The 25,730-nt window shown below is 47.9% G+C and overlaps 1 protein-coding gene across 1 annotated transcript in view; it reads left to right on the forward strand.

The window, feature by feature from the left end:
- SPOCK1 (SPARC (osteonectin), cwcv and kazal like domains proteoglycan 1) overlaps positions 1 to 25,730 on the forward strand; it is a 266,304-nt gene that overhangs the window by 230,323 nt on the left and 10,251 nt on the right. The window contains exons 6-7 of the mRNA XM_040622703.1: positions 20,809 to 20,925; positions 24,594 to 24,815. Coding sequence (XP_040478637.1) covers positions 20,809 to 20,925; positions 24,594 to 24,815 — 339 coding nt within the window. The remainder of the gene's footprint in view (positions 1 to 20,808; positions 20,926 to 24,593; positions 24,816 to 25,730) is intronic.

Below are 25,730 nucleotides of genomic sequence, written 5' to 3' on the forward strand. Positions count from 1 at the left end.
GAGTTCCTAGGAGACAGAGGTTGGCATTTGGACTATGCATAGATTGTAGAGATAAAGAATGAGCTTTAAGCAAACGCTTCCCAAGGTGGGCTCCTCAGAGCTGCAAGATGTTACGTCCTACACACACTCACAAGTATTCTGTGGTCATATGAATTCAGGATCCCCCAGCTCACGCCAATCTAAATCAACTCTCAGTAACGTGAGATTCTGCAGTTCGGGTCACCAAAGAAAGAATATTTGCCAAATGAATTTCACCATGAAACTATTTTCTGGAAATATCCATGCACTCTGGACTCCAGGAAAGGCTGCTCAGGTCTCCAGCAACCTTTTCTGAGCCTCACTGGAGTCTCTCTCCCTTTTTTTTTTTTTTTTAATATTTTATTTATTAGAGAGCAACATGAGCTGGGGGGAGGGGCAGAGAGAGAGGAAGGAGCACACTCTCTGCTGAGCAGGGAGCCCAACTCTGAGCTCGATCCCAGGACCCTGAGATCATGACCTGAGCTGAAGGCAGACGCTTCACTGACTGAGCCACCCAGGCGCCCCTGACTCTCTTTTGGTCTTACCCTCACCTCCATACACATTCTTAGGCCTAAAAAACAAGGTCTTAAAAATGATAACATAATGGATATTTGTTTATTACAGACCATTAGGAAACAGCCACAGGTAAAAGAGCAGGAACAAAGATGAGCCCCCACACACTAGACCCCCTGTTTACCATTTATTGCATAATTTCACTTCTCTGCCTCACCTCTATCTCTGTGTCTCTCTCCACGTGTCCACACTCCCCAGTTACATGTTATGAAAGTAAGATAAACCATAGACACTTCTGCATTCTGCTCTTTTCATTTAATATATTATAAGTATTTTAATGCCGTCCTTCTTGGTCAGACTTTGCAATGGCTTCTCCGTTGGCTGACCTATTTGTAAACCATAATTTAACTCCCGTTGTTGGACATTGGCTTCCAGGTTTGCTTTGTGTTGCTTTGGGGTTTTTTTGTTTGTTTGTTTCATGGCTATCTTTTTTTAGTGTTAGAAGTGTTCTAGTTGTTTGTAATGGTACAGCTATGTTTTGGCAGCCATCAGTGCTCACTTGACTTACGTCTCATGTAAAATCGACTAAAGGACCATCATTTTCAGGGTGTGTTCCTCATCAGACAGACAGCATCATAATTAGAACCAGCTCTTGGACCACCAACACCATGTCCCTGACTATGAGATGAACTATCGCAGGGCCTCCTGCCTGAGAGTACGGGCCCGGAGTCAGACAGCCTTGGTGCAAACCCCGAGCCTGCTGCTTTATAGTTGGCCGAATTCGACGAGTTGACATAACTTCTCCAAGCTCAGTCTCCATAGCTATAAAGTGGCTGCGAGAGTGGTAAGGATGTACAAGTCTACCCCTTGGAATCGTGTGCGTGCAAGCCTCTGTGGCTGGGAGGAAGTTCGGGAGAGAAAGGAGAGACCCGCGTGACTCCCACATGCCCCACTTGCTCCTTCCCTGGCTCATCTTCATTTCTGGCAACGGGGAGCCCCTCTCAAATAGTGATAACGTGGGGCGCAGCAGGACAGACGTGGCTGTGGCTGTGACCCGAATGTGGCTCTCGCTTAGAGCTTCTTCCAGTTCACAGGCTGGACAGTGGATATTAACGCAAGTCTCCGCCTCTCTACCTCATAGGCGTAAGGATTCGGTGAGATCCTCCTTGTACGCGTAGCACCTGTCATAGAATAAGCACTCAGTGACAGCTGAAACAAGTCACTGAACCCTCTGCGCTCCAGTTGCCACCTCAGGAAGAGAATAAGGACTCTGACAAGTTGCCCCCGGAATGAAATGAAAGCAATGAAGGCAAAGCGGTCGTTAGCGCTAGCCGGTATGTAATACACGGCAGCTCTTGGGACAAAGGGATTACTCCTGCGGTTACTGGGGTGACCGGGACCCACGCTGAGCTGCCACCGTCCCGTGCAGGCGGCACAGCTGGCCGTTGGAGCAGTGCAGGTCAGTGCTGGAGGCAGCACGTGCAGACTCTCTCCGGTGTGCAGACTGGAAACCTTCGAGCCCAGGACTCTCTCCCGTCCCGTCCAGCAGTCCTCACGTCCCCCACGCCGGCTCGTAAGGTTACCCTTAGTGGAGGGAGACCCGTGATCACCTCTCGGGCGCCTGTGACGTCTTGCCTGTGACATCTCGGAAGAGACCGAAGCAGCCGCCCAAGCAGAGAACGGGGAAGGTGTGTCACAGACAGTAAGGGCACTTCAGTGGTTGCCATGCTTTTTGAGCTCGAGGTCAACCTAGAATTTTCTCTCTAGGCCCAAGAAGAAAAACATATGCTGGGAAATTGTGTGAAGCAGAAGAGTCTCAGTGGAGTCGAGTTGGAAACGTGCAGCCTCATCACACCGCGGATTCAATCTCGAGGCATGCTGTGGGCTATAATTCCTGGAAGTCCTTAGAGACGCCTTAACACCGCTTAAAATGAGACCTGTTCACATTGGGCTGGTGGCCACCCCAGGCTGCACACTGTAAACCATTACTTTCCATTCGTATCTGAGTTCAACTGTTCTTACAAACCAATAACTCTGTATTCTTTTCGGAATGACTCTGTTGTGCCAGTTTCTTTGGAAGGTGCTTCTGTTTTCTTCAGTGCTCTGAAGTGTGAAGTCTACATAATTTGCTAAATGCATCATGTTTACATATGCATAAGCCAGTTACCTCCAAATCACCATCTCCTGCCTGTGCTAGTGGCTGGGTGCTTAAAGAAAATGAAGCTTAATTTTCTGTAAGCAGCGTTCCATGGTTTCCAAATAAGCTCGCAGAGACACAGATAAACGAAATTACTTAGTGGTAACTAAGCAGACAGGAGTGAGAAGCCAGTGGTGAAACCAGCCAGGTGTGTGGGATCGTTCTAGCATCCCCCAGTCACAATACACAAAGAAATAGGAAAATGAGATGCCAGGGACCCCTGGCTGCTGCCAGGCTCGTGGTAGTTTGTGGTGGTAGTAGTTGGGTTAGTGCCGATCTGGACGCCCATGGGCCTCGTTTCAGCCTATGGACCCTTGCAGTCAGAGCTGCCGGGCTTCCTTTTAATTCCTTTGCTTGGGGCAAGGGAGTGAGCTGACGTCTGTGAAGGAAGAATGAGGCCATCCTTCCCATAAGCAAGCCAGCATGGGTGGAGGGAAGAGCATGGCTTGACTCATTTTGTCCAGGGTTCAAATGGCAGCCTTGGCCTTTGTGAGTGCGTTGAGGGGACTGGAGGTAAGAATGGGCAGGGTCTCCCACATGAGTAGGTCTCGATATTCTCGAATGCGAATGTGAGGTGGAGAATAGGATCACCTTCCCAGGCATCCTGAGGCTTCACGGAGACCGTGTGTCTCTGTATATAGTCGCCATGATTGAGTCAGGCACACCTGTGTATCCCCCCAGCCTCTTCCCCCCCCACAGTCTTCTTTTGGCTGGAAGCTATTTGTCTTGGTGGTAGTTAGGACTCCCCTGTATCCATCCTCCATGACACAAAACCAGCCACTTTTTTATTTGACCTGTTCATCGTGTTTATTCTTGGTGTTTTTATGGTGATGGGGGCAGTGCTTTCACAGAGCTCCAGGTATTCATCTTATTTTCTTGCTGCCTCAGCCTCGTGCCTGTTTGCAACCAGACACTCTGCCGGGAACTGGGGATAGTTACACTTGGGACCATGGCAGAATCCTTGCCATGTTGGCTCTCAGGGTCCAGAAAGGACAAAACAGGTTGTGGCGTAGCACAGAAAAGCGGAACCGGAAGTTTGAGGCCCTGGGGACACCCCAAAAGGGGGACAGTCAGATCCTCCTGGAGGGTGGTGGGAAGATGCCACAGATGAACACATACTTGAACTGGACCTTGGTTCTCCAGGAAGGAGTGTTCGGGGAGAGAAAGCGGCTCACGTCTTCATCGTTAAAATTCTACCAACTCAGTGGAGGGAAAACGTTCTCCTTTTACAAATGAGGAGAGAGGAGCCTGAGCACCAGGCAGGGGCAGTGTCTTAATCATCTCTGCATCCCCCAGAGTGTCTGACTCGGGGAGCGCTGGAATTGGATTTAGACCTGTCCAAGGTCACAGGACAGGATGATGGAGAACAGCACATAAATTATATTGATTTAAAAAATCCAGAGTTTAGGGATTATTTTCCCCCTTTGGGTGAAAAAGAAAAATGTTAGCACGTGGCGTTAGAACGGATGGGGTGGCACCCACCGTCCCGAGTCACGCAGCTCCCAGGACTCCTGCGGTCATAGCCCTGGGGCTCTCACCCGTGCTGCAGCCGTGCCTTGCTTTGTCTGTTTGTTCTTCCGGTCAACAAACCTCTGGACACCTGTGGTTTGGGGCCTTGAGCTCAGCACCAAGGAGACGGAGAGTTTTGTGGGGGAAACAGACAAGGAGCAGAGTTTAATTTTTCAAGGAGGTATATATTCACATCACAATGGGAGAGTGTTACAAAGAATACAGGAATTCTCCCTCCCTTTCCTGTCTACTGTCTGTCCAGCTCCCACTCTCCACGAAACAGAGACGATCCTTGAAGAGGTTCTTGATGTATCTTGAAGTAACAAGTATTTCCCCCCTTTTAACACAGATAGTAGCATATGATACTCTTTGCTTTTTTAACTTAAGGTACCTTAGAGATCCTCGCATGTCATACATATAGATGTTAAGGGTTTCCGTCGGCTGGATGTGCTGTAATGATGTAACTGCAGACGTCTCAGTTATTTCCAGCCTTTTGCGATTTCAAATAATGCTGTGATGGACGGCCGGATATACGTTACTTCACACGCGCACACGTGCGTACTTGCAGAGCATGGTCCCAAAGTGGGATTTTGGAGTCAAAACGTATCTAGCAGCTGGGGTGCCTGGGTGGCTCAGTCAGTTCAGTGTTTGCCTCTCGGTTTTGGCACAAGTCATGATCCCAGGGTTTTGAGATCGAGCCCTGTGCCGGGCTCCGTGCTCAGCACAGAGGCTGCTTGTCCCTCTCCCTCTGCTTCTCCCCCTACTCATGCGTGCTCACTCACTCTCAAATACATAAATAAAATCTTAAAAACAAACCTATCTAGTAACCTTTCTGAATCACTTTGCCATTGTTACATGTCTCTTGTTACCTGTATGGGGTTGAGTTTTTCTCTGTGACTGAGTCTGAAAATCAAATCTTATCCTTTTAAGAGAACAAATCTAACCCATTTTGATTTATTGATATAAAAAATTATGTTTGGTTCTATTAGCTCAGTTATCCCTGGTTCTGTCTTTATTATTTTTTTCCCACTATATGTTCCATTTTCTGTGCATGGGGGGGCATGTGTACAGTCTAACCCATTTTGATTTATTGATATAAAAAATTATGTTTGGTTCTATTAACTCAGTTATTCCTGGTTCTGTCTTTATTATTTTTTTCCCCACTATATGTTCCATTTTCTGTGCATGGGGGGGCTTGTGTACAGTTCTTCTGACAATCAGGGTTGTTATCACTTTAAATGGCAATATTAATAGGATTCTTCCTTTCTCTTTCCTTCCCCTGTTTTCACTTCACCTCCCTTCTGTCACTTGATAATAGTTAACATAGTTTTCCTCTTAGGGTTTCCCTTTGTTCTATAAAACATATTCACTCTTTTGTTACTTGATTTGCCATTTTTTGATGCTTTTATCTCATCCCTCAACTATATACGGGGCAGTCAGCACGCTTGTCCGACAACGCATCTTCTTCCCTTCGCCTCCTTTTTCCCCCCTCTTTGGATTCTTATCTGTCATTCTATTTTTTTCTTTTTTTTTTTTTTTTATGATGTTAGTCACCATCACATCACTATCCGTCACTCTAATCTCCCCCCTTGTTCATTCATAAATAAATGCATTTCCCAAGTCCTCTGCATAGCTGACTCCAGGGAGTCTTCCACTGGCTCCTTTGGAGGGCTCATGGGAACCAGACTCCCCAAGTTACTATATGCTTAAAACGGATTTTCTGTAGTAGTCATTCTTAGTAGGTAGTTCATGTGGATATAAAAGTTTGGGTTCAACAGTTTCTTGACTTTCTTCTAGATGTTGCTCCACCAGATTCCGGCTTCGAATACGGCTGTTTTGAAATCTGACAGCAGCCTTGTTATTTTTCCTCTCATATGTTTCTTGGATATCTTTTCTGCTGCTGTGTCAGGATTTATTTTTAAAATCCAGTAACTTCATTAGTAACTGACCATTCCGGGTTGATTTTTCCCTCACTAGTGCTGCGCCTTATAAAGATTTTATTTATTTGAGAGAGAGAGAGAGAGAGCACATGAGCTGGGGGAGGGGGAGGGGCAGAGGGAAAGTGAGAAGCAGACTCTCCACTGAGCAGGGAGCCTGGTGTGGGTCTTGAATCCATGACCCTGAGATCATGATCTGAGCCACCCAGGCACCCCAAATTATATTTAAAACATATTCCCTGTTCCATTGTCTTCTCTTGTTGCTCCAGAGGCTTCCATTATATACGTGTAGGAATTCCTTTGCCTCTTCTCTGGAGCTGTCATTTACTTTCTAATCCTTTGTAATTTCTTCCATCTTTCCTTGTCATATTGTGCACCCTCGTAATTAGTGTCTGCGCTCCTTTGTGCTTTTTTCACTGTGCCTTCATTTTGATGATTTTGCTTTTTCTTCCTCCTTTTATTCCTGGTATCCAAATGCTCACGTGCCATTTCCTCTAGTGTCTCTTCATCTGTGAGTTCTTGTATGTTGTTTTATTTTCTTTCTTCATAAAGGTGATTGCTTCACTTTAATTCATGGTGTTATACTTGGTCCACATTTTCCCCTTTTCCATTTTTTCTGCTGAGTTTTCTGTGCCAAGTTTTACTGCTCTTTTCCATAGTTTCTTCATATATAAGAGAACACGCCAGCATCTTAAAAAAAAATAAAAAAACTACTATTGCAATAAGTTACACTTGACCAGCCTGCCTATTGCAAAGGGAGTCCAGTAGATGGAAGGGAGGAACCTTTTGTCTTTGCAGAGTTCACAATCCAAAGCTTCTGCTTCACTGAGTCACCTGTGAACGAGGGCTTCCTGATAAAATGGCTGCTCTGTCTTTTCTGTCTCTATGAAACAGCTCTGTTCATCCTTTCTCCCGTTTTTTTGCTAGAACTGAACCTGAACTTTGGATTGAGCCTCCCGCTCACAGGATGAACAATTTTGGGCACTTTCTGAGGCCTGCTGCCCTAGGCTACTCCACGCTTCTGCCTTTTTTATTGGTTTTTCTTCCCATGCAGTTTCTGCTTGATGTGCACCCCATCTTTTCCTTTAGGTCCCTTAGTCCTTGCTGGCCACGAAATACCGGGCTGTGACTTCAGGAAGAGCCCTTTGCCTGTCAGAAACATGGTTTTGATTTTTTTGTTTAATTGGCCGTGGACATTTTACTTCTGTGTGGGTTGCTTCTGCCATATTGTTGAAAGCTAGGTGTTTCATGTCTCCCTTGTAGTCTTACTAAAAATGGAATTTATGATTTTACTCCATCTACGTTGTTGATTACATGATATTTAGGAGGGGAAGGGAAATTGCGAGCTTTGTCATGCTGCCGTGTTAGATACTAGGTCTCTAAACAGGCAATTTCGATCAAAGATAGTAGTGTTTCTAGCTATAGAAATGAGAGTAGCTACTATTTCATCTTTGTGCCAGGCATGAGGTCCTCTCAGAACCCACCGGGGGTCCCATGGGGCTGGGATACCATCTGCTTTTCTTGCTGGGTCACTCTACCTATTTATGTCCTCAGGCTTCTGGAGCGGAGGTAAATTTAGAGGGAGTTACACGGTCTGAGGGTCGAGGAGAACAGTGAGTCAAACACTGAACCTGGCCGGACTTGGAATAGCTTAAGACACCCTTTATGGTTTCAGGAAGGCAGTTCTCCCTCAGATTCTGCTTTATGTGACTGGGTTGTCTGTCAGTTTGTCACCAGAAGCATGAAAGTGAAGATGCCAGGCCATGTCTGTTCCAGGAATCCTCAGGGCCATTCCGTTGTGGCCTCAGTCCCAAATGGGAGTTTTCAATCCCAGCACCAACCTCTACCCCTTACCCGAGACTCTGGCAGCCCTGGAGGCACTGTTGGACCTTTGTCATAAGAAGGGTGTGGTGCTCACTGAGATACCACCTTACGCCAGTTAGAATGGCAAAAATTGACAAGGCAAGAAACAACAATTGTTGGAGAGGATGTGGAGAAAGGGGATCCCTCCTACATTGTTGGTGGGAATGCAAGTTGGTACAGCCACTCTGGAAAACAGTGTGGAGGTCCCTTAAAAAGTTAAAAATTGAGCTACCCTATGATCCAGCCATTGCACTACTGGGTGTTTACCCCAAAGATACAGACGTAGTGAAGAGAAGGGCCATATGCACCCCAATGTTCATAGCAGCAATGTCCACAATAGCTAAATCGTGGAAGGAGCCGAGATGCCCTTCAACAGATGACTGGATTAAGAAGTTGTGGTCCATATATACAATGGAATATTACTCAGCTATCAGAAAGAACGAATTCTCAACATTTGCTACAACATGGACGGCACTGGAGGAGATAATGCTAAGTGAAATAAGTCAAGCAGAGAAAGACAACTATCATATGATTTCTCTCATCTATGGAACATAAGAACTAGGATGATCGGTAGGGGAAGAAAGGGATAAAGAAAGGGGGGGTAATCAGAAGGGGGAATGAAACATGAGAGACTATGGACTATGAGAAACAAACTGAGGGCTTCAGAGGGGAGGGGGGTGGGGGAATGGGATAGACCGGTGATGGGTAGTAAGGAGGGCACGTATTGCATGGTGCACTGGGTGTTATACGCAACTAATGAATCATCGAACTTTACATCGGAAACCGGGGATGTACTGTATGGTGACTAACATAATATAATAAAAAATCATTAAAAAAAAAAAAAGAAGGGTGTGGTGCTACCTTCCATCCCATCAGTCCATATACCCACATCACCCTCCATTCGGGTCTAGGAGAGGGAGCAGTGGTGAGAGGAAATAAACTAAGAAGAGCTCATGTGTCTCTGTTTTTGGCCCAAATCTCCTGGTCCCCCACCTAATTCTGAACGGAGATACGCTGGCAACCTCCTCTCGCCCCCCAAACTAAAGAGGCAATCCCAGTTTCCGTCCACATCCTAGAATATCCGGATCAGATATCCAGGCCCAAGTTTGGCATTCATGTCCTCCACCAACCTTTTGTGGCTTCCTGACTCATCAAATAACAGTGTAAGTTTATTTCATGTTTAAGGGAAGAAACATACATGTATGTATTGATGCCTTAGGTGTTGAAAAACATAGAAATTTAAATTACATTTATTTTTTTGTTTTTTTAATATTTTTTACTATGTTAGTCACCATTCAGTACATCCCTAGTTTTTGATGTAAAGTTCCATGATTCATTACTTGTGTATAACACCCAGTGCACCATGCAGTACGTGCCCTCCTTACTACCCTTCGCCAGCTTATAATGCCCAGATTTGGATGTTGAATTTGTTCAACTGGATAGAAATTGATAAGTAGGAGTGGAGCTGCATCTTATTTGTACCCTGAAAGTATGTTTTCTGGGGCAGGCCTGGGTGGCTCAGTCAGTTAAGCATCTGACTCTCGATTTCAGCTCAGGTCATGATCTCAGCATCGTGAGATGAAACCTCATGTCAAGGTCCACACTGGACATGGAGCCTGCTTCAGATTCTCCCTCTGCCCCTCCCCCTGTTCATGGTCCTGCTCTTGCTTGTGCTCTCTCTCTCTCAAAAAAAAAGGTTTCTGTCAGTAAAACCTCTTGCAGATAGTAGGTTCCTGTATTAATCCTGGCACTGTCAGTGCCCCCTGGTCGGAAGATGGTTCTTGGAATGTATGTAAGCATTTATACGATCTCTAATATACTGGAATATCTTGAAGGAGAGATACAGAGCATTTTACATTTATATGCATTTATATACACACACGGTTATGTAGGTTTGATTTTTATATACGTCTGTGATTTAGAATTATATCTAATCATGCTAAAGTTGGTATGTTGAATCCGAACAGAGTTAATCTTAAGTATAAATCAGCTTTAAAAACCAAACAGCCGCTTCGTTCAAATTGGCTTCCTCATTATTTCGAAGACCTGTCTGGACCCTCTTCTTTTCTAAGTCCTCCCTGCACTTGACCTCAGCTCAAGTCCTGCCTCCTCCTGGAAGCCTTCCCAGACTGTCATCAGCCACTCGAGCTAATAGATGAACAAAATGCAAAGTGACTGTCCATCTGCCTCTTTTTGGTGGAATGGTCCCTACAGGGACTGACCATCACCAAGCTGACCCCTTTCCCAGGGCTGTGCCCACTCCTGCTACTCGAAGAAGTTTGCGTTGAGCCTGTATCCCACAGCTTGTCCTGAAGCACCTGCCATTGCTGATTTTAGGTGAAAAGAGCAGTTGTCATTTCTCTGATTGTGTCTTTATTGGTCAAGGGCCATGAGGCCCTGCAGTGGAGCTGCAGGTTATGGCGTGGTTTTCTACAGCACTGCTAACCTCTTCCTGAGTCCCTTGGAACGCAGTGCCTACCCAGTGCCTGCGAAACAGGCAGGGTTAAAGCCAGGGTTGGCATTTCCAACCAGTGGTTTGCACATCCACTATTTTTGTTTGTTTTTTGTTTTACCCTGGAGTGAAGAAAAGGCTATGGATTTTATCCGAAGCTTTAAAAGCTTATTTCATCTAGCTACCCTCCCTGCTCTGGATTATTCAGTGGGAAAAATAAGTGTTACTCCACTAATGCACATTTACAAATGTGGTGTAAGTTCTAAACGTACTTCTTTTTCCAGATGAAGGATTATCATTCGAATCAAGGGAAACATTAAAGTCTCCTCAAATCGGGTTACTAAGAATAGTTGTAATGGGGTTAATGGGGAAATTTATCCATCTTTGCTTGTAGGTTCCACCATTAAATAGTTTAACTCATTTTCCTCCAAGTTTCATGTCAGTATTTTAAGCTCTTGCAAAGATTACTTTTTAAGAAGGACTTTATTAGCAAGCTTCTGAATAATTCCTCTGCTCAGGCCTGTTTTTGCATAAAATGGTGCATTCTCCCAGGACAAGAGAACACACGTATAGACTGATGTTTTAGGCACTGAAAAGTAAAAACCAGATTTACGTATAATAATGCAATTTAATTTGGGCAGGTGTAACCTGGCTAAAATCTCGTTAGATAATCTCCAATTAGAAATGAGGATTCAGGGGCGCCTGGGTGGCACAACGGTTAAGCGTCTGCCTTCGGCTCAGGGTGTGATCCTGGCGTTATGGGAGCCCCACATCAGGCTCCTCCGCTATGAGCCTGCTTCTTCCTCTCCCACTCCCCCTGCTTGTGTTCCCTCTCTCGCTGGCTATCTCTATCTCTGTCGAATAAATAAATAAAATCTTTAAAAAAAAAAAAGAAATGAGGATTCACCTCATCTAAGCTTTAGAAATCCCCTCGGGAAACCTCAGTTGTGTTTCTGGTCACTAAATCTGCTTAGGCTGGGAGTGTATTATCTATTCGCTCCCAGGGGTGAGCACTCCCAGCTCTGGAGTTCCCCAGAAGTGAAGGTGGGCAGGCGTGGCTGCCTGTTGGTTTCTGAAACCTTAATCTTTTCTTTTTTTAATGTTTTTTTTTATTACATTATGTTAGTCACCATACAGTACATCCCCGGCTTCCGATGTAAGGCTCGATGATTCATTAGTTGCGTATAACACCCAGTGCACCATGCAATACATGCCCTCCTTACTACCCATCACCGGCCTATCCCATTCCCCCAACCCCCTCCCCTCTGAGGCCCTCAGTTTGTTTCTCATAGTCCATAGTCTCTCATGCTTCATTCCCCCTTCTGATTACCCCCCCTTTCTTTCTTTCTTCCCCTACCGATCTTCCTAGTTCTTATGTTCCATAGATGAGAGAAATCATATGATAATTGTCTTTCTCTGCTTGACTTATTTCACTTAGCATTATCTCCTCCAGTGCCATCCATGTTGCAGCAAATGTTGAGAACTCGTTCTTTCTGATAGCTGAGTAATATTCCAATGTATATATGGACCACAGCTTCTTAATCCAGTCATCTGTTGAAGGGCATCTCGGCTCCTTCCACGATTTAGCTATTGTGGACAATGCTGCTATGAACATTGGGGTGCATATGGCCCTTCTCTTCACTACGTCTGTATCTTTGGGGTAAATACCCAATAGTGCAATGGCTGGGTCATAGGGTAGCTCAATTTTTAACTTTTTAAGGGACCTCCACACTGTTTTCCAGAGTGGCTGCACCAACCTGCATTCCCACCAACAATGTAGGAGGGATCCCCCTTTTCCACATCCTCTCCAGCAACTGTCTCTTGCCTTGTCAATTTTTGCCATTCTAACTGGCGTAAGGTGGTATCTTAGTGTGGTTTTGATTTGAATTTCCCTGATGGCTAATGATTTTGAACATTTTTTCATGTGTCTGTTAGCCATTTGTATGTCCTCATTGGAAAAGTGTCTGTTCATATCTTCTGCCCATTTTATGATTTATTTGTTTCTCACGTATTGAGTTTGAGAAGTTCTTTGTAGATCTTGGATACCAGTCTTTTATCTGTAGTGTCATTTGCAAATGTATTCTCCCATTCCGTGGGCTGCCTCTTAGTTTTTTTGATTGTTTCCTTGGCTGTGCAGAAGCTTTTTATTTTGATGAAGTCCCACATGTTCATTTTATCTTTTGTTTCTCTTGCCTTTGGAGATGTGTCATGAAAAAGGTTGCTTTGGCCGATGTCGTAGAGGTTGTTGAAACCTTAATCTTCATAGCAAATCCTCACCGCAACTGGGTGAGGTTTATATTCTTAGGATCCCTGTTTTACTGTGGAAAAAAAGAGGCTTAGGGAAGAGCAGGGACTTTGGTGGAGAACAACAGCTCGTGCTCTGGGAGCTGGGATTCAAACCGAGGGCTGTCAGACCCGCAGGCCTGGGCTCTCAGCCTCAGGACCCCCCTCCTATTTGAGTGCTGGGGAGGGAGTGTGCGCGGGGCTGCCCGGGCTCACCCACTCACCTGCAGGACCTTTATCTGGTGGAAGAGGCTCCCGGGCCTGCCGGGGGACTGGTGCAAGAGTGGGTGCAGGCACTGGGGTTGTGTAGGAGAGCCGATCACGTGACCTGCTGGTTCCGAGGCCTGGATTTGAATCTCTGTTTTGCCGTTTACCATCTGTAGGACCTTGGAGATGTCACCTAACCTCTGGAAAAAACAGAGGAGATTCGTATCTTACTGGCTGGCTTCAGGCAGTCATCTGGTGTGAAAATGCCCCATGTGTGATCTTGATTTCCATAGTGTGCCCTTCGGTGGACCACGGTGCTGCCCGTGTGCACAAACACCGGCGGTATCAGCGCAGAGAGCTCGGGAGCGCTGAGTGCTTTCCGGTGCAGTCCTCCCGTCATGCTCCGAGCGCCTCGTGCTGCCTCTGCCCGCGAGGAAGCTGAAACGGTCACTTGGCCAGTGGCAGCTAGGAGGGCAGAGCAGACCAGGCTCAGCTCTGGCTTTTCTCCAGAGCCTCGTTTTGCTCTTCTGCTGCCCCAGGATCCCTTTACCCAGGGTCTGGTGCCTGGTTTTGCAACTCTGCTAAGCAGAATCCACCCTCACCTCTAGGAGTTCGTTTACTAGAGCGGATGTTCCGGGGGGATTGTAACTTCGCTCGTTCTCCCGCTCGCTCAAGCTCTCACGGAGGGCAGCACCCCTCCTCAGCGTATCGACACGCACCCCAACCCCAGGCCACTTGCTGTGTGCTCAGCGTGCAAGCGCACGAGGGCCCCAGGCCCACTCGGGAGGAGGAGCCCGCATCCACCTGAAGATGACATGGTGTCCTTGTGGTCGCCCCAAGCCTGGCTCCGCTCGTCCTCTACCCTCTGCCCTGAAGAAGGCTCAGCTGGACTTTTTGCAGGAGATGCTAATTGCATGCACTCGGAGGGCGCCGATCCAGTGTTGCTTTGATTAAGTAATTAAGAACAACAGCACCTAGGAGGGCTGAAGATTACTTTCAAAGGTCTCCATTTCTGAGAGGCCCCCCCGCCTGCTCGGGAGAGAACTTGGGTCTGGCCCCACTCCTTAATTACTTTCAGAGGCACTAAAGTTTAAATTAAATTCGAGCTGTTTTCATATTAACTTCTTCCGGAATCCTGAGCTAAGCGTTTGGTGAGGCCTGGGTGGCAGAAGGCAGTGGGTCCGTGTGACAGGTGACGTGTTTTCTTGTTGGGCCCTTTAGCTGAAGGATTTCGTGAGTTACAAGAGCGTACCAGTAATCGGTGCCCTGGCAGAGGCTTACAGGTAGCTTACGATGCTTGCGTGTCAGATTTGCCATTTTCAAACAGCCCCGATTGGGTGTTCAAATGGGGCTTCAGTTAGGATTTTAACATCCAGGCACACACGCACACGCACACACACACTATTAGATATTAACACTGTAGCTGTGAATACAGTATTTCTGTCCCTACCTGCACTTTTTTTAACGATTTTATTTCTTTGACAGAGACAGAGAGAGAGGGAACACAAAGCAGGGGGAGTGGGAGAGGGAGAAGCTGGCTTCCCGCCGAGCAGGGAGCCTGATGCGGGGCTCAATCCCAGGACCTTGGGATCATGACCTGAACCGAAGGCAGACACTTAACGACTGAGCCACCCAGGCGCCCCTACCAGCACTTTCTATCATCCAAGTATGTTTTATCCTTCTGGTTGTCTCCTTGCCTCTGGTTTTCTATCTCATCCTCCAAGGATACCTTATAGAATCTCCTTCATCCCCCAGAGTCCTCAGTAAGCCAAGACCAGCTTGAAACACCAGTTCCTCCCTTTGGGAGCACTTTGCAAAGAAGCTTGGATTTCCTGGCTCCTGGCTCCCCACTTCCAGAACCATTACCTTTTGAAACTTGCTCACCAGCTCTTCTCTGGCCCTCGGCCTTGTGTGAAGGAGACAGGGAAGATGGCGCCATGGTGGCCAGGGGCAGGCAGAACCCATTGACTGAGACTCACGTGAGAAGCAACTCTCTCTCCCTCAGGACCTTCTGCCCAGGCTCACTGTCCCACAGGCAGATGCTAATAGATGACAGACCCCTTCTTCCTCCCTCAGGGCCTCACTGGGGCTGCAGGAACCCTGGGATCGCTTTTCTGCCCTCTCATATTGGCATCAGTGCCTCCCTCTCACAGCCATTAGTTGGGTCACTCATGATGTCCTCCTGCTTTGTGTGAACACTGTCTGCACTCAGATCCGGTCTAGCCCCAAGCCCCTTAAAGCCCCAGGCCTTGGGCGGAGCAGGGAGATGGTGCCCAGGTGGAGAAAGCGATCACATTTTCTTCCCTGGGCTATGTACCTTCCATGGACGCTGTGCCTCATTTACACTTGCTTATTGCATTCTGTTCATATTTTCCACACAGACAGGAGAAGTCCACTGGGAGAGCACCAAATTACCTGGGCCCTTCGCCTGCGCGCTGTGCTTTCCTGGGGGAGAGAGCTGTCTTTTTGTACATTTTGGAGTAATGTGCGGCGGCACTATAGTTTTCTCTAATGAAGCCCCAGTGGCTGCACATGTGATCCATGCTTCTGGGAACATAACAGGAAGGCAGCAGGCTACGCGCTCCTTCCACAGGACCGCTGTCCTCACGCCCAAGCGAATGAAGGCAGAGCCTCATTTCATCTCGCTAACACTCAGCCGGCCGCCTCCCCTGCATCCCTGGCAGAGCTCTCTTTACATGGGAGGGCCTGATGCCTTGATTTTTTCCAACCCAGAAAATGGACCAAGTCTATTAATTGCCTCCGTTAGTACGGGCTCCCCACAAGCGCAGTCAATGCAAGAGCCAGTCCAGTACCCAGGGGCGGCCCCGAAAGAAAACAGCCTGGATCCAAATCCTGTCGTCGTCACTTGGTAACTGTGTGACTTTGAGAGCTTGCAACCGGGGTGTTCGTGCATTCCTGTTTTCTTTTAATACCTATATTTTAGAAAAGTATATGTCCACCCTCGGTAAGTGCTGAGAATACAGGCATGGGGAAGTCAGGCCAAACCCTCCCATCGTGGAGCTTTTCTCTTTGGGAGAAGGCAGACATATATTGCAAGTCGAATCTCGTGGACTTATACTGACCCACCTACAAAATAAGTAAAGGAGAGAGATTATTTTCTGTATCACAAGCATCTCCTGAGGCTTAAAAGTACGTAAGGATAAAATGGTAACACATTATGCAGACAGTTGGGATATGGGAAGAGGAACATAAATTTGTTAAGTCCCTGCTATACGCCAGTAGCTGTGAGCTATGTTTTACGGATACTATCTTATTCCATGCAATAATGCTACGAGCTGAGCTGTATTAGGCCATTTTGCAGATGGGTAAATTGAAGTTTGCGAAAGGCAACAAGAGGGTCGTAACTCATGCCAGGAGCTGGCTGCCTAAGATGCTGGGCCCCATGAGCTGAGCCAGACTCGGGCTGTTTTATGCCGCTACCGTCTAGAGGGGAAGAGGGCCGGGGAAGGAGAGCGTGCGGGTGTGATGAACACCATCCGAGGAGCCCAGGAGGGGTAAGAAGGAAACTCCCCTCCCGTGAGAGATGTGACAGAGAAATTGGCATTAGCAAGACAAGGAGGGGAAGGTGCTCAGGGTGGCGCAGCACCTGGAAAGGACAGTGAGGGTGGGGCTCAGAGCCCAGGGAGGAGAGGAGGGAGACCAGAGGTGGCCCAGGACACCGTGATCTTGCACAGGCCACATGATGGATTTGCATTTGCCGGCAGAGGGAGGAGGAGCGTCGGAAGTAGCTGAGCAGGAAAGTGATCTGATCACTTTAGAAAGAGGGCTTTGGAGAAGGGAGAAGGGGAAAGTGGGGGAAAAGACAGGAGACCAATGAGGATCCCGATCCAGCCTTCTTGGTGGGAGGTAATGGTGGGGATGAGGACGGGAACGAGGGCAGTAAAGCCAGCAAGAGGTGGGGAACTTTCTGTAGGGACCTGGGACACTTCCCAGGAGTGTGCCCTGAAGATACGAGTGCCTGGTAGTGCCATTTGCCGGCCACAGAGGAGGCAGGGATGCTGCCACCCTCCAGCCATGCCGGAGCAGACTGAGATCGCGTAAAAAAGATGGGGAGTAACAGGAAGGCAAGTGTGCAATCACTGAGGAACAGGATGCTGGCGGGGATGCTGGGGAGGAAGTGAGCCGAAGCCCGGGCAGAAGGCAGGATGGAAGGGAATGAGAGGTAGGGAACGCAGAGGACAGGCTGGGTCATCTGCTCTGGAAGGTAACCCGGTGACCAAGGGGATCAGGTCCTGGCCTGCGTGAGTGAACCAAGTCCTCTCCAGGACAGCACCGTGTCTTCCTCTGTGGGTGCTGGTGCTTGTGGCCTGAGTACCGGCTTCTGTCACCAGGAAGAGAGGTGAGCTCAGGTGCCTCTCTGGAGAATCACAAGGATCGGTCTCCCTCAGGACACCCCGTGAATGTGACAGGTGGATTTGGTTTTAGAAACGTTTTATTTTCCCAAAAGTTATTTTTCCCCAGGAAGGAACTGAGTGTGTGGGAGGTAGCCTTTCAGTCCCCCACTTCTGAAAACATCAATCCTCAGTTCATCCCTTTGTCAGAAGCTGTGATAGGCACCTTAAAAGGCAGGCATCCTCTCCCCTTGCCAACCCCCCAGCTCATTGCCAGCATGTCTTTTGTGGCTAGACTCCCCAGTCTGAACAAATAGTGCTCTGCAGGCTATCACTTTATTTTTTTCTCTGGGACGTATCTAGCTCCAGGCCCACTGTGCCGGACTTTGTCCCCATAAGGACCATTCAGTGGAGGACACAGCAAGTGAATAGGGCTCACTAATTGAGTGCCTCCTCTCTCTGTCCTGGCTTTCTGATCTCTCTCCACCCAAGCCAGTGGCGTCTTGCTTGTGCGCTCCTCCCTGAGTGACACATTCGCTCTTTTGAGATTCCAGTGCCTGATTCCATCAGCCGTCCAGAGCCTGTGTACTTTGGAAAGCCTGTGGGAAATTCAGCAGTCTTCTAAAGATACAGATTACCTGCACATCTGTCAGGGTTTAGTTAAACATGACTGACTAATTTATCCTGCAGTGTGAGACAGGGATTCATTTCCTTTGCAAGTTGACTTGGCAATTTTTTCTGCTCAGAGAACATTTAGAATAGATGGTGTGCATGGCAATTGAGAAGAAATAGATGCCATTAATTTTCCATTTTCAAACGTGAGATTGACTCTGGAGCCCACATCCCACTCCCATCAGGAAAACAGACCACATCCTCTCCTGATACAAGCTGCTCGGCATCTGAAGAGGCATGCAAGTGAGGGCTCTGTCCCGAGCTTCCGAGTTGGGGCTGTCAGTCAGCGTGTCCGTGTGGACCTGCTCCCGAGGCAAACCCATGAACCACAGCCCCCTGCTGGCTGTGTGCGTGGCTTGGCATGAGAGGCTGGTTCCCGGCTTGAGCAGGCGTGGGATCTTCTTCCTCAACCCATCTTTACACAGCAAAGCGGGGGGCGCCCAGGTGGTGCTGTCCGTTGAGCAGTTGAGCGGCTGCCTCCTGGTTTCGGCTCAGGTCGTGATCTTGGGGTCATGAGATCTGGATGTCTCCTCCTAAGATAAACCAAAAACTGAAAAACACCAAAGGGAAGGAGTAGGGGTATCAGATATCAGGATATTATGATGAACCTCCAAAAAGTTGGAAATCCCAAAGGGATGGCTGATGTCGTCCGCTGTTATCTGGCACTTGGGAGACACTCTGCACCTGTCCTTCCCCCACGGCATCCCCAGCCACATGTGACTGTTCAGTGCTTGCAGTGGGGTGGGTATAAGTGGAAAACTCTCTTTTAACTTTTTTACTTTATTTAAATTACTGTTAGTATAAGTAGGCACATCTGGCTAACAGCACCTGTACGAGATGGTACAGGTATCCATTTTCCCCAGTCCCTTGTGTGGACAAAGCCAGTTTTGTTGCGGTGCACTTGTCTTACTGGTTTTCTGAATGCTGTGATGAGTGCTCTGAGCTTACCGCTAAACCTACCGCTAAAGCTTCCATGAAATCATAGCTGGCACACACTGAGTGACTGTTATGTACAAGGTGCTTTGTAAGCCCTTTACATCCTTGATCTAACCCATGGTCACAAAGTGGTATCCTGCGTTTACAGATGGGGACACTGAGGTGCTGAGAAGTTGGGACTTGTGGGGGTCACCCAGCCAGGCTGGGTAAAGCTGGGCTTCATTCCAGGGGCTCTGAGCCCAGAGCTCTGACGCTCTGCTGCCTCTAAAACAGTTCTGGGTGCCGTTTCCCGGCTGGTGTTTGAAGATACAGTCCTGTCCCGGTTGTTGAAAGCAAGGCTAGGTAATAATGTGAGTATCGGTGATGTGCACACTCCGTGCCCTGCAGAGTGTGGCTCTGGATCCTGGCTGGACCGAGGAGAGCGTTAGGAGAGCACTAAGGCTCCACAGACCCAGCCTGGGTCTGCTCACCGCCCCGCCTCCAATGGAGAATCAGGGGTCTGGGAAGTTTGGCTCTATTCTCCCTGAAGTTCCAAACTCCAGGCTAAGGAAAGATGGGCTTTGTGAAAGCACACATGGGTTGTAACAATGAGGGGGAAGATCTGTAGGATACTGTTCTCTTCTCTGGGAGGCAGATGGGGGCTGATGCCTTCAGTTCAGTGAGAGCCTGCATTGACTGAAGGCTGGACTGGAGTTCTGGCAAGACGGTCTACCCATCATCACTGCCGCCATGCCTTTCAGTACAGAGCCTGCTGCTGGGGGCGTCTCTTGCCCGGCAGAGTCCAGCCTTCATCTACATCCCATCAGCTCCATGACATGGTCAGAACTTGGCTCTGCATTAGAGTGGTGTTGTGCTTGGCTTCTGTGCGGGCTCCTGTAGCTTTAGAATTTGGGAAATGTGGCTGTTGTGGGTTTGTGTCTTTGTCCCTTCTTTTTGGGATTTTGGTCCCTTGGGTTTCCAATTTCTTACCCTCCAGATGCTAAAAGGCTGTTTTTTTCTGCGTTTTGGAAGTGGGGCCACTGTCTGGACCCTTCGTCAGGATTCTCCATACCCAGAATTAGGGTAATATCTGGAAGTGAGGGTAAATCAGCCCCCTTTTCCACAGCATCATTCGTCCTTCGGGGATTTTTCCGGAAGCCTTACATCAGCACCCCATGAGACCTTCACAGAGCATGCCCCCCCCATCCCATTTAGGTTTTCTTCCTGTTCTCAGAAGGAGTATTTCTTGGCCCCAGTTCCTATCGTGTACCCTAAAAGATAAGCCTCACAGTTAGAGATGGGTGGCGTGCCAATAGAAAGGACTCTTGGATGAAGGTGGCATCCATCTGCTTCTAGCGGAAAGTCAGGTCAGTCTCCCAAAAGGCCAGGAGAAGAGGCACAAGTCCTGACCTTGGGCTAAAACAACATCGATAGTCTATTGTTATTGGGATCTCTTGGTGTTCCAGGCATCCTCTTGCTAAGGACATTCGCTCTTCCTGAGTGTTAATCTCCTGGCAGGAGTTTAGTGGAAAATGTGATCTCCGGCCGAATGCAGTAGCAAGTTCTATCGGGTTAGCGAGAGGGATCCGTTAGTCTTTGGAGGCCGGTGCACAACTGTGAGACCATGAGCATTGGTTTTTAACAGCTCGGAGGCAGTCCAGATTCAGTTCTGAGCAATGCTGCTTCCCCCGGGAGTCCGGGCTTCCTGCCGTGCTCCTTACCTGCGGCTGCAGCATCTTTTCCAAGTGGGGGTAAGGCGCTGCATGGTGGTCGGAGAGGGAGGTGTGTTTCGAGCATGGCTTTGTGGACGGCACTGCGTGCTGAGGGCAGAGAGCTAGCAAGAGGAGAACGTCCGTGGACCCACCGTTTCTTGCCTTTGCTTTGCCGCAGCCTGCACGGATAAGGAGTTGAGGAACCTCGCGTCCCGCCTGAAAGACTGGTTTGGAGCCCTTCACGAGGACGCCAACAGGGTCATCAAGCCCACCAGCTCTGATGCAACTCAAGGCAGTAAGACCACTTTATTCTCACTAATGTCGTTCATTTTCCGTACCGCAGTTCCTTAGTTACGAGACACTGTTGACTTAACAGTAGCCTTCTGGGGTAATCAAAGAAACACTGTGTTAAATGCACACTGACTTAAAATATTTTCTTGATTCCAAAGCATTTCCCCCTCCTCCATATGACAACTTAATTTTTTGAAGTCTGGCCACAAAACTATCATATGTTTAGTATAGAGACTTCAGAAAATACAAAAAGTATTTAACAATCCACGGTTTGAACAACTGTAAGCATATAGTGGCATATACTTGCAATTTGTTTTCCTTACCATACAGAAAAAAACCAACACCCATGTGTCTTTGTACAGACAACACACGTGCCACAGGCTGTCCTGTGACCTTTTATCACTCAGCAACAAGCTCTGACCTTCCACGTTGTTCAGCAGTAGTGCACTCTGGAATAGCTACACAGAATTTCAAGTTATGGACAGAATGTATGTAATTAGACCTCTATTTCGGAGCACTGAAGTCATTCCTAATGTTCGGCTTGTATAAGCAACTCTGTACCGAACATCTTCGGTCATTTATCTCCTCCTCCATCAGTGCATTGGCGGAGCCTGTACTCAGGGCCTCTTCATAAGCTAAAGAGAAAACTCAGAGTGGGTCAGCATCTTTGCACTTTAATGGACTCTCGCATCGCCTTGAACTCAAAGACAATTAGGGGTAGTCTTCTCCACGCTGTGGCCCGGTGGCTCAGAATGTCTTACCCAACAACACAGTTGTTCGAATATATGGAGTTTTGCATCTGTTGGGATCTAGAGCTTAACCACTCTCTGGTCTTTGGCCGGAATAAGAGTGATTGCCTTAATTATGGGTTATTCTTTGTGGCTTGTAAGCTGTAGACACTGGTACAGAATATCGATCTAAGGACAATTCCTTCCCTAGTTTGGATTTTACAGTTGAAGGGAAAGATAGTGTTTGCTTCTCAGGATCTAAGTATCCAAAGAGTGGTTTCAGGTGGGTGAGTCTGGGAAAGGAGGAGAAAGATAGTTTCTTCTTCCATTCCTGCCAGAGGCTTCCTTGGGAGTTTGTGGACAATTCGTTCACAGATGGTCTAGAGGAACTTTTCCCTGGGATCCTCTAGGAGCAGCCGGCCCTCGGGCTTTCTGAACAACCTTTCAAGGAAGCAGATTGATGCGCAGAGACCTGCTTCTTGTGGCCTCCAGTCCCACGAGACTCCTTGTGCAGACAGCTGGGGAGCTAGCCAAAGACCTGCCCTTGGCCAGAAGCAAAGTGAGTCCCCAAAGAGGCTTTTAGGTGTGATGTCCTCAAGCAACTGCAGTGAAGGGGATATAAAGGACCAAGGCTGGCTTAGCCCTCAAGGCCACAGGAGGGAGAGATGTTTTTACAAATTCAGGAGTTGTGACGAGGAAACCATGGAACCTTACAAGTCCCACATGCTTGGGGCCAACTCAAAGGGCTGTTCTCTTCCCCCCTCCACCTCTAGATATCAGATGCAGGTGCCTTTTCTCTAGAACTTTCCAAACAGGTGTTCGGGAGGAGGGGCTTCACCTTTAGACAATGGCCCAACCAGCTTGGCACTTCTCTTTGGTGGTCAGTGAGCAGTAAGCTTCTCTTGGCCACGTATTACATAAAATATTCTATATAAAACTGTGGAGCCATTTAGTGTCAGAGAAAATGATCTTGCTTCACTCAGCAGTCCCTAAGGACATCCTCGTCATAGAGATTGTTCAATCGTGACCTCAAAGAAGAGGCCACATTATGTCCCCGAGTCTCTCTAGAGAAGGGGGATGTGTTCTAAGACATGTTATAAGGCGTTGATGGGAATAACTTTATAAACTGATATTCAGGGTTGAAGGGCCAAACTCTGCAGTAGCTCGAGAACTTCTCTCCACACTTGCTGTTACTGAGCACTCGCTACATGCCGGCACTGGCGGAGGCTACGCGACGCGGTCTTTGCCCTCAAGGAGCTTGTTAGCATCTGATGAACATGAACTGACAGTAAGCGGAAGCAGAGGGTTCTGGAAGAGCTTAGAGGTGGAGGTGCTGTACTTACGTCACTGGTTTCTGTACAGTAAAGAACCTTTTACAGAAAACCAAGGCTTTTAAAAGGCTGGGTGCACTTTGCTATGTCTCCCATTCTTCAAGCAGCGTTGTAATGAATACAGAAACCCGCTGAGCAGACAGCGAGCCGTCAACCCCATCAGGGCCTCACCTGTGGCCGCTGGACCACCGCCTTGCACTGCCCATCCTCAGGCTTGGGCCTCCAGCCAGCTGGGCGTCCTCAGGGTGGGAGGATCGTGTGCGGCACAGGCAGCCCCAGGAGCAAAGGGATTGGGGAGAGTAGACTCAGGGCTGGGCCACGGGCCTTGGAAGCCCAGCTCCACGGTTAGAGGTTCTCGAGCAAGCCGCTTAAGCCTTGGGCTCCCCCGCCCCCGTCTGTAAAGTAGAAGGGACACAGCACTTTAGAGGACTCTTAGAAGGATTCAGTGAGATAATGAAAAATACGTTGCTTAGAGGACTACCTTAAATAACAGAAAAAGGAACTTTTTTTTTTAAAGATTTTATTTATTTATTTATTTGACAGAGAGAGAGAGACAGCCAGCGAGAGAGGGAACACAAGCAGGGGGAGTGGGAGAGGAAGAAGCAGGCTCCCAGCGGAGGAGCCTGATGTGGGGCTCGATCCCAGAATGCTGGGATCACGCCCTGAGCCAAAGGCAGACGCTTAACGACTGCGCCACTCAGGCACCCCAGAAAAATGAACTTTTATAGGAATTTTCCTGGGAAAATAAAACCACTTCTACAAATCCAACTTATGGAACAACTTGAAATTGCATAGTGCTTTTGATTCGGAAAGAAAGACCAATTTTAGATTTGGGGCAGGCCTTCTCTGGGGGTTGTCTACAGTAGACTCAATATCCTGAGTGTTAAGCAAAGTGTTATTATTCTAGTGCGTACAGTTCCCATTGTGGAAACAAATAATTCTTTAAGAAAACTACCCCTCCTCCCCCAGGGAAATAAGAAAGAAATCATTGTCTGAGTCAATTTGGATTCCGTATCATGTATCTCTTGAGGGGACTGCAGAAAAGAAGAATGGGGAACAGAGGCAGGTACCTGGCTTGTTTCCCCATTAATGTTCAGATGGCTTGGATTTAACAGTCCTCTGGGACGTAATCAGCGCTTCTGGATTGCGCTGTATAGTTTCATTTCACTGCCATCTTTTTTTACAATAGTTTCTTTTGTTTTGGTGTTTCAGATATTTCCCCCTAAATATAAAAGTGTAGTTTGCAGAATCACAAGTTTTTCCTTTGGCTCACCATGTTTGTACTCTTCCTTTTGGGCATCCCCTGTTCTAAGCAAGTCTGGTAAATGAAAACTCGTATTTACATTCCATGTAAATTCGTGTTAGGGAGTTGTTCCCTCTGGGACATACTTTCCTCAAATGCTGACTTCTGTTTAAGAGCATTTTAAATTATTTTATTGAACCCCCCCCCACAGCAATAGTATCTTCTAGTAGGGTAGACTCAGTAGCCCCTGAGACTAACCCTTGGAGGGAAAGTGCCTCAGGAGAGGAGGGGGTGGGTGGGCCCTGGGCCGCCTCTTGGGTCAGGCCAGACCAGGCTTGGTGGCCACTGACATGCGCCCTTCTCTCGGCAGGATTTGACACCAGCATCCTGCCCATCTGCAAGGACTCCCTGGGCTGGATGTTCAACAAGTTGGACATGAACTATGACCTCCTGCTTGACCACTCAGAGATCAATGCCATCTACCTGGATAAGTATGAGCCCTGTATCAAGCCTCTCTTCAACTCCTGTGACTCCTTCAAGGATGGCAAGCTCTCCAACAACGAGTGGTGCTACTGCTTCCAGAAGCCTGGAGGTGAGGCAGGGGAAGGTGGGGCGGTCCCGCACTCAGGGCAGCCACATTGGACGCCAAAGGCCCGAGTATCACATATTAGGGAGGCAGGTAGAGGTCAACAGGCCAAAGGGCATGGCTAGAGAATAAAGAATTCAGCCGATAGAATGGAAGACCCAAAGGCTCTTTTCTTCTCATTTATCATTGTATATTAGAAAACCCAAGAGCATAATGAAAGGGCCCAATACCTAGCTTCCCTTGGGGGAAATCTCTTAACTATCTTGTGCCTTAGCTTTTACATCTGTAAAATGGGTGTAGAAAGCTTTGCTACATCATTCCCAAGGTCACTGTGAGATCCTTTATGTGAGAACTGTACAAATGGCAGAGTACCGTGATGCCCCCTGTCACGTGAATTCTCCATTGTTCCCCTTAGAGAAAGCCTCTTGTCAGCTTCTCCAGGGTAAATACGGATTTATACTGAATCTCAGAGGCAAGGATATTTTGGTGAAACTCCAGCTCATTTAATAAAGAGACAGCATTTGAGGAGTTTGTGGAAAGAAGACAGGAGTATCTTGCATCATGGCAAGTCAGACAGTTCGCCACAGCCTGTCAGGAGTCCAGAGGCAGGAGCTCTGAGTCTCCAGGAGGAGCCACATGGCCTGGCTTTCCTTCTTCTGTCTGAGCTTCCTGGGCTTGCACACCCAAGTGTGGCATTGCACAGCTAGCTGGCCTAGCAGACAGTGGCTTGTATCGGACATTCTAGTCCCACGTCCCATATCTGCTGAGTCGGGAGTCAGGGATCATGGATAATCTATCCTGAGCACGGCTGTAGAGCATGGCTCCCCCACCCCCTGCCCAGGAATGGAAGATGGCTACGAATATTAGAGTTTTAAAATGATCGGTGTGTCTATGCCTGCATGCGTTCTGAGTCACTATCCA

This window comes from Ursus maritimus, unplaced genomic scaffold (genome assembly GCF_017311325.1).
Source record: "Ursus maritimus isolate PB19 unplaced genomic scaffold, ASM1731132v1 scaffold_5, whole genome shotgun sequence".
NCBI lineage: Eukaryota > Metazoa > Chordata > Mammalia > Carnivora > Ursidae > Ursus > Ursus maritimus.